Genomic DNA, 13,983 nt, shown 5'->3' with positions numbered 1-13,983 from the left:
CATCACAATTAGTAGTTTCCAAGCTCCCACTCAACTCATCTCCTAAATTCATGCATAGATACATGTATTAAGCTTGATTTTGCTCCTCTCCGCTTCATACCTACAAATAATACAAGAGAAACCAAACTAGACTATTCGAGGGACATTCGTAGCTAAACACTACTGAATATGCATTGGAATGCATGCAAATGATGTATAAAATACCTATATAAAATGCACGCATCAAATCTCCCCAAACCAAACCTTTGCTTGTCCCCAGGAAAACTATATGGAAAACTAATGGAACAGAAAAGAAAACTCAGAGCTAGCTACAAATTGGCCACTTAAACATATTTAATGCAGCAAACTAACACTTATAGCAAAACTTGTCAAATGCAAACGAGTTGTAAGATGTTTCTAATAAAGCTGAACCATCGACCTTACAATACCTTTAATGATGGAATCTCACGGGTCACTCTTCTCTCATGAAGCAAAGGGTAAGCATATGAATTGTAAGAGAAGAAGAAAAATAGTCACTCACCTAAACTACAACCCACATAAACATGCATGCAGCTAATATGATAGACACTTCTAACTACCGTACACATACATTCCAACCAATCAATGTCCGCTACAGCCGAGGGCTTACAAAAGTTATGGGAAAGTGAGGCTATGGGTAAGAAAAGGCAAAAATAAATACCTAAATACTACTAACAAAAGCTAGCGGTAACTAGGGTCGATCTCCACAGGGAGGCAAAAATTAGATTTATTTGTTTTAATTTAGTCTAAGAGTAACGGTGGTTTGAGTATGATTTCTAAGCTAAGAGAGGTGGCAAGAGAAATTGAGCGATAAAAATAAAGAGATTAACAATAAAGAGAGAGAATTAGGATTGTCGGGTCATCAATGAATGTCAGATAATTGCAGCTAAGGTCACAGATCGGTCGCTTGTAACGGTCTCAGGGGCAACGATTATCTCCTTCCGGTCTCAATTCACCCTAAAACACTATTAGCTTAGTCTCCGCCCTCACTAAAGCATCCTAATGTTCACTATATGTCTCACTCCTTCCAACCTTCCGGTCTAGGTCAAGGCTTACCAAATCAATTAGCTAGATGCGTCGACTCAAGCAACTAATTACAATTATATGCGGTGATTAACAGCATTCACAAGATTTTAGCAACAGATCTGCGAACCTGATTAGCAACTAACATCAACTCATTGAATAACCTAAATCCTAGCAGGAGAATTAGCTAAACATAATAACGAATAAAACAAAAGAGAAAGATGAAGCAAGAACAAACATCATGAAGAACTAATCAAAAGAGAATTAATATAAAACAGAGAGAAGAAAGGTTACAGAAGTTTAGAATCCGGCAAAAGAACAAGGTACCAGCAGAGATTAAGAGTAAAACAGTATGATAAGATGTTGTTAACCTAATCCCCGACTTCCTTTATATAGGGATGTGATTATTAACATAAAATAAACCTAACACGGAATAAAAATCCCGAGTATATAAGCAAGTCACTCGATCGAGCAACTTTATATCACTCGATCGAAAAAATCCAAGCTAAAACCTCTCGACCGAGGACTTTAGGTACTCGATCGAACACTAATCAAAAAGGCACATTCGATCGAGTAGAAAAAGGTCTCGATCGAACAAGATAGTACTCGATCGAGTACTTTCGAGCGCACAATCCCTACTTCGCGCACTGAACTCCAAACAGCCGCCATTCCTTCGTTACTTGGGCAAACAGAGCGTTTCCAGTGGCGTTGGAAAGATAAGAGGACACGCTTTCATTTCCAGTTAGAATCACGTGAAAATCTGTTTTAAAACTCAATATATGGCTCTTCAAATTAAGCACTAGTAATTTGAAGTTCTTGCTTTGCTCGCCTAGCTATTCTACTTCTTTGCGCATCTCAAAATAACAGTCTCCAAGCTCCGACTCAACTCATCTCCTAAATGCATGCATAGGGACATGTTTTAGGCTTGATTATGCTCATCTTCGGTTCATACCTGCAAATAATATAAGACAAATCAAAGTAGACGATTCGGGGGACATGTGTAGCTAAACACTACACAAAATGCGTAGAAATGCGTGCAAATGAAGTACGAAATACCTATATAAAATGCACGCATCAAATCTCACCAAACAAAACCTTTGCTTGTCCCCAAGCAAACTATATGCAAAACTAATGGAACGGAAAAAGAAAGCTCAGCGCTAGCTACAAATTGTCCACTTAAACCAATTTAATGCAGCAAACTAACACTTATAGTAAAAACTGTCAAAAGCAAACGAGTTGTAAGATGTTTATAATAAAGCTGAACTGTCGACCTTGAAAGGCCTTCAATGAGCTTATTAAAAGCAACATGATAGTTATCTCTACCGACCGTACATATGTATTCCAACCAAACAGGACCAAGTAACACGCCGAGGGCTTACAAATATGGTGAAGTGAGGTAATTGGTTAAGAAGGGGCAAAACATTTTGGAGATGTAGAGGCAATAGCCAAGTTAGTATCGAACGAAACCAATAGTAAACAAATCCCGCTCAACGACCCAACCATACACGATGCAGCGATGCCCAAACTTGGCATAAAACTCACGCACCAAATCAGAAAAATACTCCTCAGATAATATGGAGTAAAAACATAGGAGTACAACCATCTTTTTTTTTTCAACTTCATTTTCTATGTTTTTTTTTCCTTTCAACTTCTTCTCGTTTTTTTTTTTTCAATTCTTTTTTTTCTTTTTTTCTTCATTCAACTTCTTTCTCTTTTTTTTTCTTCTATTTCCTTCCTCTCAGACCCTTCACAACAAAAATAAATGCCAAGATCGACAGATACACACGTACCCAAAAATATTAACCATACTAGCTTGACCAGGGTAGGCTATTTAGGAATGTGGTTAACAATTGGGTCAAAACAAGTCAATTTGGCTAATGTGAGGCTCAAGGGTAAAATAAGAAGAAAAAGGATGCCTCTCCACATGTGAGACCGCCATTAACCCGAATGCATACAGGTACTAAGAGACAAAAATCATGTTTATGCAAATTGATGTTACATGTCTTATAAGGAGTACTACTCTCATTCTAGAATGAAACTGATCATGAATGTCATTAGTTTGTTTAGCTCTATACCTCTGAAATTTTGAGTAGGTTGCCGATATTAAGTTAAGTCTATTCGTTCAGTAAAATTGATCAAAAACTCATAGACTATGCAATGACTGTACAAGAATGGCAATGGCAAGCAAGGCTTGGGCTATAAATAAAGCACAGACGCGGTTTCATCATTGTTATCAAACCGTACCGACTCGGTCTAAAATGCAAAATAAAACAAGTTTTTGGATTATTTTTTTCAAATTTTTCAAATTTTTGGTTTTTTTTAGTGGAAAAGAAAGAACAATGCATACGGAAATGCAATAAACATGCAAACAGAAATGCAATAAAAATGCAAATGGATGCAAATAGACAGATGCATACCCTCCCCAAACCAAATCACACAATGCCCTTATTGTGTTCAGCAAACACCAGCAACATCAAAATATATGGTATATAAGGGGTACGCAAAACGAGATGAAAAACAAGCAAAGGAAAGCAGAGGAAACGAGAACTTACAATTTAATGACCTCCCCAAACCAGCCAACAACAAAGGGAGGTTGTGGCCAACTGCCACTATGCAACACCCGCGAAAAAATGGAGATCAGGAGCTCTATTATTTCACGACGAACACCAAGGTTAGTCGATCGACAGGCAGGAGGAGTCGATCGACTTTTATCATGAGTGTGTTCCAGTCGATCGACAATTGTCTTCAGTCGATCGACTTTTCTGCCTGGCATAATCAGCGTATTCCATCTCCTTTAGGCACAGTTCCCTAACAACATTTGCCTCCTCTCCGATGCATCTGAAACGTAAACGTGTAACTCCCAACAAAATGACTAGGGACGCTCATCCCAATTATTCTAAAAACTAACGGTAAAAATTCCCTAAACAACTAAAGCAAGCAAAACAAAGTACCTAGAAAGTCCTTTTCTAATTACAAAGCTATTACAAAATAGGTCGCCTCCCATTAAGCGCTTATTTTTTAGGTCCTGCCCTAGCTTACTTCATAAGTCATCAACAATCAGGCGGCGCACAGCTTGGCCGCTGACTAAATGATGTCCCCTCAACATTCTTGACCTTAGGCCACCACTTAAACTTGGCTTTGGATATAGAAGGGCGTCCCGCAGCACAGGCTTCCTCACAACATTATACGGCTCATTTAGTCATAGTTAATTGAGGATAATTAGTATGTTTTTGATAGTTAGAAGTGGTGTTATGGAGCTTAATTGCCGGTTATTTGTTCGTGAGTTTTGATTAGCTATTGGGTCGGTTTAGCATGTTTGAGACGGAGTCCAAGTCCGAGGATAGGTGGACGCAATGACCTACGAAGATGTCGTGAGATATGTGCGCAAATATTGGTCATATGTCGCACTTATAAGGCGCGCATATGACAAACAGGTAGACGGCAAAAGCAAGATTCATGACCTGCACGCGACTGACATTCGCGCAGGTTATTCCTTTGTCGCACAATTTGGTTTTATGAGACTCGTGTTTATTGTTTTATTTTACTTGGTTTGTTCTGAGACTCGCTTTGACTTTTTATTAGTTGACTTTGTTTAGAGGGTACTTAAGTTTATTTTCAGTTTTAGGGAGACTTATGCAATTTTCTTAGAAAACCTACTTACGTTTAGCAATAATTATTATGCAAGGCTAATTCTCTCCTTCTTGATTCAAACAAGTTGAAACTCCGGTAATTTTTTGTGAGATTATTAATCCTTTACTTTATCTTGAGTATTGTTTAATTCCTTGCTTTAATATTCGTTTTGATATTCATCTTAATTAGGTGTACAACTAATTAGGGTTTATATTAATTCATATGCTAGATTTGATTAAATGCTTAGTTTGCGATTTTAATCTTATCACGGTAGCAATTGTTATTGAATTATCGTACTCAGTTTGTCGTAATTTACTCATAAAAAGGATTTTACTTGTGATTTGAATATCGACAGCGTTGTTGGTATTAATTATTTGTATTGCTTTTTCTCAATTGAATGAATGCTTCTTAATACTTGAACTTGAATTGCGTAATTTGGGTTAGTAATAGAAAGGGTGATTAAAGGCAAACGATTTGACTTTATTCACTAAAATTAGATGAGAAATTGATATTTGATTAAATTGAACTTAATTAGGTATCAGAATAGTTTGCTCAAGGTTGGTAATTGATTGTAGTCAATGATCGAGTCTCTATTTGGAAGTGGATACTAGTTTGGGTCAAGATATTTCTCCATATTTGATTACTTATAACCTTATTGCTTAATTTTGTTTCATATTTAGTCTACAAATCAAACTTAAACCCCCTCTTTCAGACAGTTACTACGATTCTTAAAAATCGTTCTTCTCTACACTTTAATTTCATTTACAATTAATCCAATTCCTTGTGGTTCGACCCTTATTTCTGCTTTACTATTTGTTTACTATTAAATCTCATCCCAATGACATCATGCTTTTTTTTCCCGGATCCCAATTCCATTTTTGTTAGATTGTTAATTTCAAGTTCTCTTTGATGAATTCAATTTATCAATAGTTCTGTTTTTAAGACTTTGTATCTATTTATGCTATAAATATTGATAATTTGCTAGATATTTTTTTTTATCTAAGTGCTTGTTTGGTTACCTCTCAATTTATGGGAATTCTAAACTCCCATAAATTGAGTTTTTGGTAACTTGTTTGGTTACCCCTTATATTGCAAAATGGGAGAGTTTACAATTCCAAGGGAGTTTTCAACTCCTATATGATGTAGGAGTTTGATTACCAACCCCTCCCTAGGTAAGTGGAAACTCCTTCATCTTATTTCTTTCAAAACTACCCATTTACCCCTATAAATTAGGTGTTAGTAATATTGCGGGAGGGTATATTGTTAATTAGAAACTAAAATCACGTGAATTGACACGGTTCAACCAAACACTACACGGGAGATTAATTCATGGGAAAACCAAACTCCCCCAAGGCAACCAAACATGTTTTTATCATTTCAGGGAATTGAATATTGGAGTTGGATTCCAGTAAATTGCAAATTAACACAGGAGTCCTATTCCCTTATGAACCAAACGAGGCCTAAGTTAGTGATAACATGTAACCTTGTCGGAGCATTTCAGAACACGTAATTTTGTCGGATGACATAACATTTTCTTTAGCCTTTGTAATTTTATGACGTCGAGTTCACCGGTAATGACGAGAAAAAGTTCTAATTATTAGTCATTTAGGACATTATTCGGGGAAAAAAAATTAAACATGCACACGATTTAAAAATTCTTGATCCGTCACTGCCTATGCATGTGGTTATGTCCTCTAACTTGTTAATAATTACGCCAATTATCTATTGTTCCTCTTCAAGAAATGAATCAACACCTAAATATTAATATACTCCCTCCGTCCCAGTTAATTGTTGTCATTTGGTTTTGGCACAAAGACCAAAGAAAGAGGAAGGGAGCAATTACTAAATGACAAGTGGACCAAATTGAGTGTGAATAATCAAATTACTCATCAAGTTCATTCTTAAAATAGAAAGGACAACAATTGACTGAGACATCCAAAAATGGAAAAGAACAATAAATGACCGGGACTGAGGGAGTACTATACTTTTGTTATTAGAAGGGTAAGTAGATGATTGAGCGAAGTTGATGAAGAAGAGGTTTCTTACTTGAAATGAAAAGTCTAGGTGAAGAATATATTATACTAGTTAGCATCGCGTGTTTCGCACGACCTGTTTTTATATGCTATTTTATTTAAATTATAAGTATTTATATATGCTATCATATGTATTTATTATTATTATTATTATTATTATTATTATTATTATTATTTTATAAAAACCGCAAATTTTATTGAGATCAAATCAATTTTATTATTATTATTATTTTTTTTTTTTTTTTTCTTTTTTAATGAGCGCAGCTTTCATTAAAAGAATCATAAAAGTTTACATGAAATTGGTGGGGAGCCGAGAGACAATCTGGGCTCCCACACCCTTAGCAACAGCAAAGCTAAGATTATTATTATTATTATTATTATTATTATTATTATTATTATTATTATTATTATTAAAGAATGTCTTTATAATACAATTATGAAATATTCTCCATAAAATAATTTATACAATAATTGCTAAGATAAGTACATTAAATTAACAATTGAATGTTGTTTCTATAATATAATAATACAAAAATTTGGAGAATTTTCTCCATACAATATAAAAAATACCATGATAGTACATAATTTCTACGGTAATTAAAACGAAATAGTTCACTTAAATAAAAGAGACAGTAAATTTAAATATAAAAATAAAAAGCTCATCAAATTCCTTTATATGGAATTTGGAATTTTTTTCAAGTACAACTTGGTCTTCATTTGGTGAAACCTTTCACTGTTTGACTCGATAATTTAGCTCGAATCTTATTTTTCATCGTCTCCTCCATGAAGATACTTTTCATTTCTTTAGAACTACATAAAACAAAAAGTATAATATTAGAATTACGAAGTTAGTAATAAAAAAGAACACATCGATAATTGTTAATTTTTTTGAAATCAATCTACTTACGTGCATAGTAACATAATTGCGTTGCGACTGGAGTTCTCCGCTACCTTTTTTGCTATTTCGTATTGCATGTCATTAGGTAGTTGTGAAAACATGTAAAACTTCTTAATCTCGTTTGTAATTGCGTCCTCCTTGCAAATGTTTTTCATTTCTTTGCAATTACATAAACGAAAATTATAATATTAGAAATTTTCTAGAAGCATGTAAAAAAATAAAATAATATATCGATAATTGGTATTAGAAAAAAATGATTTTGATTCTTTGAAAATTTAAAACATACGTGCATTGTAACATCATTGAGTCACGAATGGAGTTCTTTGCTGCCATCTTTGCGATTTCGTAGCGCATGTCATTTGGTAGTTGCGAAAACTTGTAGAAATTCTCCATTTTTCCATTATGGTAAAATTTTATGGCTTATTTTATTGATGAACTTATGTATTATTATTTGTCTTTGTAATGGTTTGTCCCAACTTTAACATTATGTATCTATATATATATATATATATATATATATAATTGTGCTTAAAAAATACAGTGAAAATAAATAATAGTATACATTACATCTAAATTAGAAACTTGTTAATATGGTCATTTTAATCCAAATGTGTAAGGAAACCAAACAGAGAACATTGCATTTTATTCTTTCCATCTCGTTTTCTGAAATTAGTGATGGTGTACGCATGTACCATTACGATTGGGATTGGCTTCATGAGGCATCATTTACTATTTCATCTAGTCAATGATGACGTATTTCTAACTTTCTAAGCATGGTTTTCTAAAATTTTGCATTCATGGCAACTATGTATTTTTTTTTAGTACCACGTATTTACCATTTCCTCTATGTTTAGTCAATAAGTACTTAGTATTCAAAAAAAAAATAACCTTAGTTATAGCATTTTGTCATTAAAGGGTTACATACTATTAACGCAAATTTTTTATTTAAAAAAAAGACGAACCAAATGTGGCCATTTTACAGTAAAATGTTGGGATATTTTTGCACGTATTCTTATGCAGGTTCGGGGAAGTTTTACGCATTCCAAGGGAAGAATAGACGAAATTCAAGAGCTTACGCGAGAGAAGAGCTCGATCGAGTACTTTTTGTACTCGATCGAGTGAAAAATTGGTCGATCGAATGCTTCTTACGGTCGATCGAGTAAAGCAATAAGTGGGACTTCTCGATCGAGTAGAATTCTACTCGATCGAGTAACTGGATCATCAAAAGTCCTCGATCGAGTGGTTTAAAACCACTCGATCGAGTGAAAATGCAAAAGACGCAGGGAGTTGTTCCTTAAACTCTATTCTTTTGTTTTCTAATTCATTTTCCCCAATTTTCGCCTAACCAATTACCTAATTGCGATTGAAAGCTCCCCCAAATCCCAATTTTTCTTGCCTAATTACCAAATCCGCCTCCTACAATCTATTGCTTGCTTATTAATCTTTCAAACCCACTAATTTTCCCTTAATTTGTGCTCATTTTCACGGTTTTAAAGAGGGTCTAGGGTTTGCGGTTTTTCGATCGACAAATCGCCTTTTCGTGCTTGTTCTTTGAAGATTAATTGCTTTTGTAAGATTTCTATCATGAAATAAGTGATTCCTTCATTCTCTATGCATTTTAATTTCGATTATTTTGAATTTTATGAGAAAAATTGGAATTAAGGTTTGAATATCCATTATTGGTCGCATTTTTCGACCTTACTTGTCTTTATTTGCCCTTACTTGTCTTACTTGATGGTCTATCCCCATTCCTCGCTGTTGTTGCATGCTTAGTTCAAATTTTGCGCGAGATTTCGCGATTAGGGGCTGTTTCAGTCGAGTTTTTCGACTGTTAGACGGGTTTATACGCTGCCATGATTTAATTAACCTCAGTTGTTGTTAATTGTTGCTGTCATTACCTGATATCCCGTCCCCTACTGCTATTTACACGGTGTTTTTCGAAATTTTTGAGGAACTGTTAGGAATTGTATAATGTAAGTCGAAATTTTCGACTGGTAGGGGCTCCAAATGTATTTCTGCTGGTTTTTCGTGCTGATTTTAGCCACTATTAGCCGCTGTTTATTATCATACCCCTTACCCTTTGTATACAAGATGAATTCTAGCTCTCTACCCTCTACTAGTTCGTCCTCTAGTCCGTCTCTGTCTGAGACAGTGGCCCCTGCTGTTGCCACTGTCTCCACTTTAGTGACTACTATAGCCCCACTGTTCCTAGTTTCAGCTGCAGGTACAGTTTTTGCCCCAGCTAGCTCTTCTGCTAGCTCAGTTTAGGTTGCCACTTCCTCTACGGTGGTGGCCATAGCAGCCACTACTCCTACACCAGCCACTTCCTCTACGGTGGTGAGCTTTGTGCCAAATGAAGGGCACTTGTACTTAGCTCTTTAGTCAGTTGAGATTCAGATGGTTTACTATGGTCCTGTTAGGAACTAGCTTGACGCTTTTACCTCCACATTTCCATAACATGTTTTGCCTTTCTCACCTGAACCTCACTATTCCCAAATTATTTGTAAGCCCTCGGCTATGACTTACATTATTGGTTGGAGTGTGTGCATTAGTACTTGAATTGTCTTTCATTTTAGTTGCATGCATGCTATGTAGGTCGCAGTTAGGTGAGTGACTGTCTTTTCTTCTCTCTTTTACACATAACATTCACCCTTTGCTTCATGAGAGAAGAGTGACCATGAGAGAGTCCGATTTTGTTGGTCTTGCAAGGTCGATAGGTTAGCTATATTTCTGAACAGCTTATAACTCGTTTGCATATTGACTGCTTAGCTTTAACTGTTGGTTTTTGTTGCATTAAATAGGTTCAAGTAGACAAGTTAAGCTAGCTCTGAGTTATCATTTCCGTTCCATTAGTTGCATTTTAGTTTACTCGAGGACGAGTAAAGGTTCGGTTTGGGGAGATTTGATACGTGCTTTTTATATAGTCTTTTTAGCCTATTTCAGCACGTATTTCTATGCATTTTTATACTGTTTTTATAGTATTTGCCCCGAATTGGCTACTTTGGTTCGTTTTGTCTATTTTGTAGAAATGAGCGCGGAAGTAGTGGAATCGTACTCTTTTTCGTCCTTTTTGAATGCATTTAGAGGAGACGGGATTTTCCGGAGTGAGATACTGCATTGGGAAGCGTCATGGCACGGATTACGAGGCATTCAGGCGAGGACTCGATCTGATTTGAAGTCAAAGTACTCGATCGAGCAGTTTTACCACTCGATCGAGTGGTTTTTACGTCCCACGATGGTCGATCGAGTGGTTTTCCACTCGATCCTTAGCTTGATGAAAGATGGGTTACTCGATCGAGTAACTATTTACTCGATCGAGTAGATGCTGCTGAATATTTGCTCGATCGAGTGGTTTTAATCCACTCGATCGAGTGGTTTCGCTGTTATAGGCTTTAAAACAGCCCGTGTTATGTTTATTTCGCCAAACTTAATTACTTTGCTATTTTAAGCACGCTTTACTAGGTCATTAGGATCGATCTTTTGATTATCTAAACTTTCTACTGTAAACCTTACTGCGTTGCTTATTTCCCTTCACTGTAACCTTGCTCTCGGATTGTTTTCACTCGGATTTTGTGTTCTTTTACGGATTTCGCTTGATTGTAATTCCTTTCCTCTTCTCTTAATAATAATTAATCATTGTTTGCTTTAATTGCTTGTTTACTTCGTTATTTCTTCTACCCTAATTTCTCTTTTATGCAATTTTATTGTTATTTCATAATGTTTACTGCTGGGAATTTATCTGCTGTTAGTTTAATTAGCGACATGAGTAGCTAAACGCCTTCATGTTGGGATTAGGGGATCTGCGGTAGGAATGTGACGATGTAGTGAATGAATTAGATGAATTAATTACAAGACTCTGTCACCATAGCAATTTAATTGTATTTATCGACTTAGTTGAGTGCACACTTCTGAGTCATCCTTTAATCTGGCTAAAATTAATCCTAGATCGAAAGATTGGACTAAATAGGTCTGCTATGAACAGTAGACTACCCTGACGAGAATGAAAGTTAAGTTAGTGGTATTTTAGGATAGAAAGTGGACCGAAAGGACCTTTCAACATCTGTCTTACATTAATTCGTCTGAGTCATTTAAAGCTGAGTCATTGGACTACCGTAGTGAACCGAAATCCTGACATGTCCTTCTCTATCTGATAGTTTTATCCTTATTTCTTGCCTTTACTGCTCTTGCCCTTTATTTCTCTTTCCTTTAAAACTCGTAGTTTAGATAACAATTCAAACAACCCCCCCCCCCCCCATTTGTGACCAAATAGACGGACTAATACAAATATCTTGCCTCCCTGTGGAGATCGATCTGACTTCCCTAGCTATATAGTTAGTTTAGTTAGTTTATTTTTGACAGGTACACGACAGACGTGTCACAGTGTAAAAGAGATAACCTAAAATTGTTCTCAGCTATGCTTTATATAACAATAGCCAAAATTTATTACTAAACAACTAATGGGCCGATTAACTTATTAAACAAACACGGCCTGATAAGTGAAAATAGTCGATCGACCAATAAATCAGTCGATCGACCAACTCCTCAAGCAAAACCAGTCGATCGACTATATAAAGCAGTCGATCGACTTTTCTTCTAGACAGCAACGTTCAGCCTCTTCCTCACGCACTTCCATGCAGCATCACGCATTCCAAGACGACCGTTTCCGAGCCCTAGCTTCACTAATATCAAAAATGCAACTCCGGGGACGGTTTTGGCTCATTCTTCACCACTTAGGTCAACAACCTACAAGAAACATAACACGACCCAAAATAACCGAAACAAAGGAGAATAGTAGCTTACGCTACTCAAAATGACATAGAAATGCGTGCAAAATGAAAAGATAAAGCATGTAAATGAAGCACGCATCAAACCTCCCCGGCAACGGCGCCAAAATTTGACAGGCTGAAAGGCATGGACCTGCTCCAGGGGACTCATACATTCGGCTGCACCATGTCCTGCAATACCACATCGCTCACAAAGAACTTCATGTTGGGTCATGGCATGAACTGTCTGCTGGTTTCCCAAAGATTGGGCTGTCTTTAGTTCGGCAATTTGAGCAATTAATGTCTCTAACTGAGTTGCGACAGCTCCATCGGTTGAAGTTCCCCCTCTCGTACTACCTCTGGGGTTCCCATATTTAGTAGTATGGGTAGCTATTTGGTCAATTAGTTTCCAGGCATTGTTATCATTCGTGTTGTCCTGGAATCTCTCGTTAGCTGAAGAATCAAGTAGTGTGCGATGGTCATCATATAGTCCATTATAGAATCTGTTGCAGAGAAATCACTTCTCAAACCCATGGTGAGGGACTGAATGAACCAGTCTCTTAAAATGGAGCTATGCCTCGTTTAAGTCCTCAGCAGGACCTTGTTTGAAGCTAGTGATCTGATTTCTCAAGGCATTTGTCCTATGGTGCGGAAAATATCTCTTGTAAAAGGAAAGAGCTAAGCTGTTCCAGTCGGTAACCCCCTGATCTTCCATGTCTAAATCATGCAGCCACTCTGCAGCGCCGTCTCACAGAGAGAATGGGAAGAGCACCTTTTTTACTTGGTCCTGGGTCACCCCAGCAGTCAAGGGTATGGAGCAGCAGTAAGTAACGAATCTCTCCATATGTGTAGTAGGGTCCTCTGTAGTCCCCCCTCCAAACAGATTTCTTTCTACTAAGTTAATGTAGGATGGCCTTATCTCGAAAGTCCCATTATCTGTTGTAGGGAGTTTAAATCCCTTAGGAATGGATTCAAGGGTGGGGTCTGAGTGCCTTGCTAAAGTTGGCATGATTGTAGTAGCTGTAGAAGCAGAAGTGTCTTCTTCAAAAGACTGATTTTCTGCAATAAAACTGGCGTAAGCGTACTCAAGTCTTCTGCTTGGCGGACTTCCTTCCAAAAATTTCGTCTAGCTCAAAATGTCTTTTCTGGTTCAGAATCGTATGGCACGAGCTCGGACCTGTGAGACCTGGGCATAAACGAAATACTAAAGAAAGGAATAAGAACGGTCTCAAGGAACTAATGTCCCCTGAGAGAAGACAAACTAAGTAAGCAAATAGAGAATTGTTGCCTCCCCGACAACGGCGCCAAAATTTGACAGGATAAATCGCACACCTATCAAAGATAAACCAACTGGCCTAAACTAATGCAGTAGAGGAAGTCGGGATCGGATCCACGGGGAGACAGTTATGTTCTATTAGCTTAACTAAGGCCTGTCTGAGTAAACGAATTGGGGGTTTGTTTTGTTGATTTAACTAAACTAATGTAGCGAAAAGTAAAGAAATAAAGTGTATAAAACGAGTATAAAAATATAAAGGAAAATAACTAGGATTGTCGGTTCACCATGGTCTAATAACGGTCAAAGTTAGGGTCAAAGACTTAGTCTAATTACGGCCTGAAA

General features: G+C 36.7%; 1 protein-coding gene across 1 annotated transcript; it reads right to left on the bottom strand.

Moving 5' to 3' along the window:
• Positions 1-12,318: 12,318 nt before the first annotated feature.
• LOC141632501 (uncharacterized) lies at positions 12,319-13,374 on the bottom strand. The gene is made up of 3 exons (XM_074445048.1): positions 13,118-13,374; positions 12,520-12,868; positions 12,319-12,345 (listed from the first exon to the last, which is right to left on the bottom strand). The coding sequence occupies exons 1-3, from the start codon at positions 13,372-13,374 to the stop codon at positions 12,319-12,321; spliced, it is 633 nt and encodes a 210-aa protein (XP_074301149.1).
• Positions 13,375-13,983: the final 609 nt, after the last annotated feature.

Source organism: Silene latifolia, chromosome Y, assembly GCF_048544455.1.
Source record: "Silene latifolia isolate original U9 population chromosome Y, ASM4854445v1, whole genome shotgun sequence".
NCBI lineage: Eukaryota > Viridiplantae > Streptophyta > Magnoliopsida > Caryophyllales > Caryophyllaceae > Silene > Silene latifolia.
This window is presented reverse-complemented; position numbering and strand designations above follow the sequence as displayed.

Excerpts from the sequence above, each read along its gene's own strand:
- LOC141632501 (XM_074445048.1), bottom strand. The coding sequence starts at position 13,374 with ATGCCAACTTTAGCAAGGCACTCAGACCCCACCCTTGAATCCATTCCT. Across the intron at positions 12,869-13,117 it reads GTGCTCTTCCCATTCTCTCT|ATTCTATAATGGACTATATG; the intron begins GTGAGACGGCGC and ends TCTCTGCAACAG. Across the intron at positions 12,346-12,519 it reads GTATGAGTCCCCTGGAGCAG|GTTGTTGACCTAAGTGGTGA; the intron begins GTCCATGCCTTT and ends TGTTTCTTGTAG.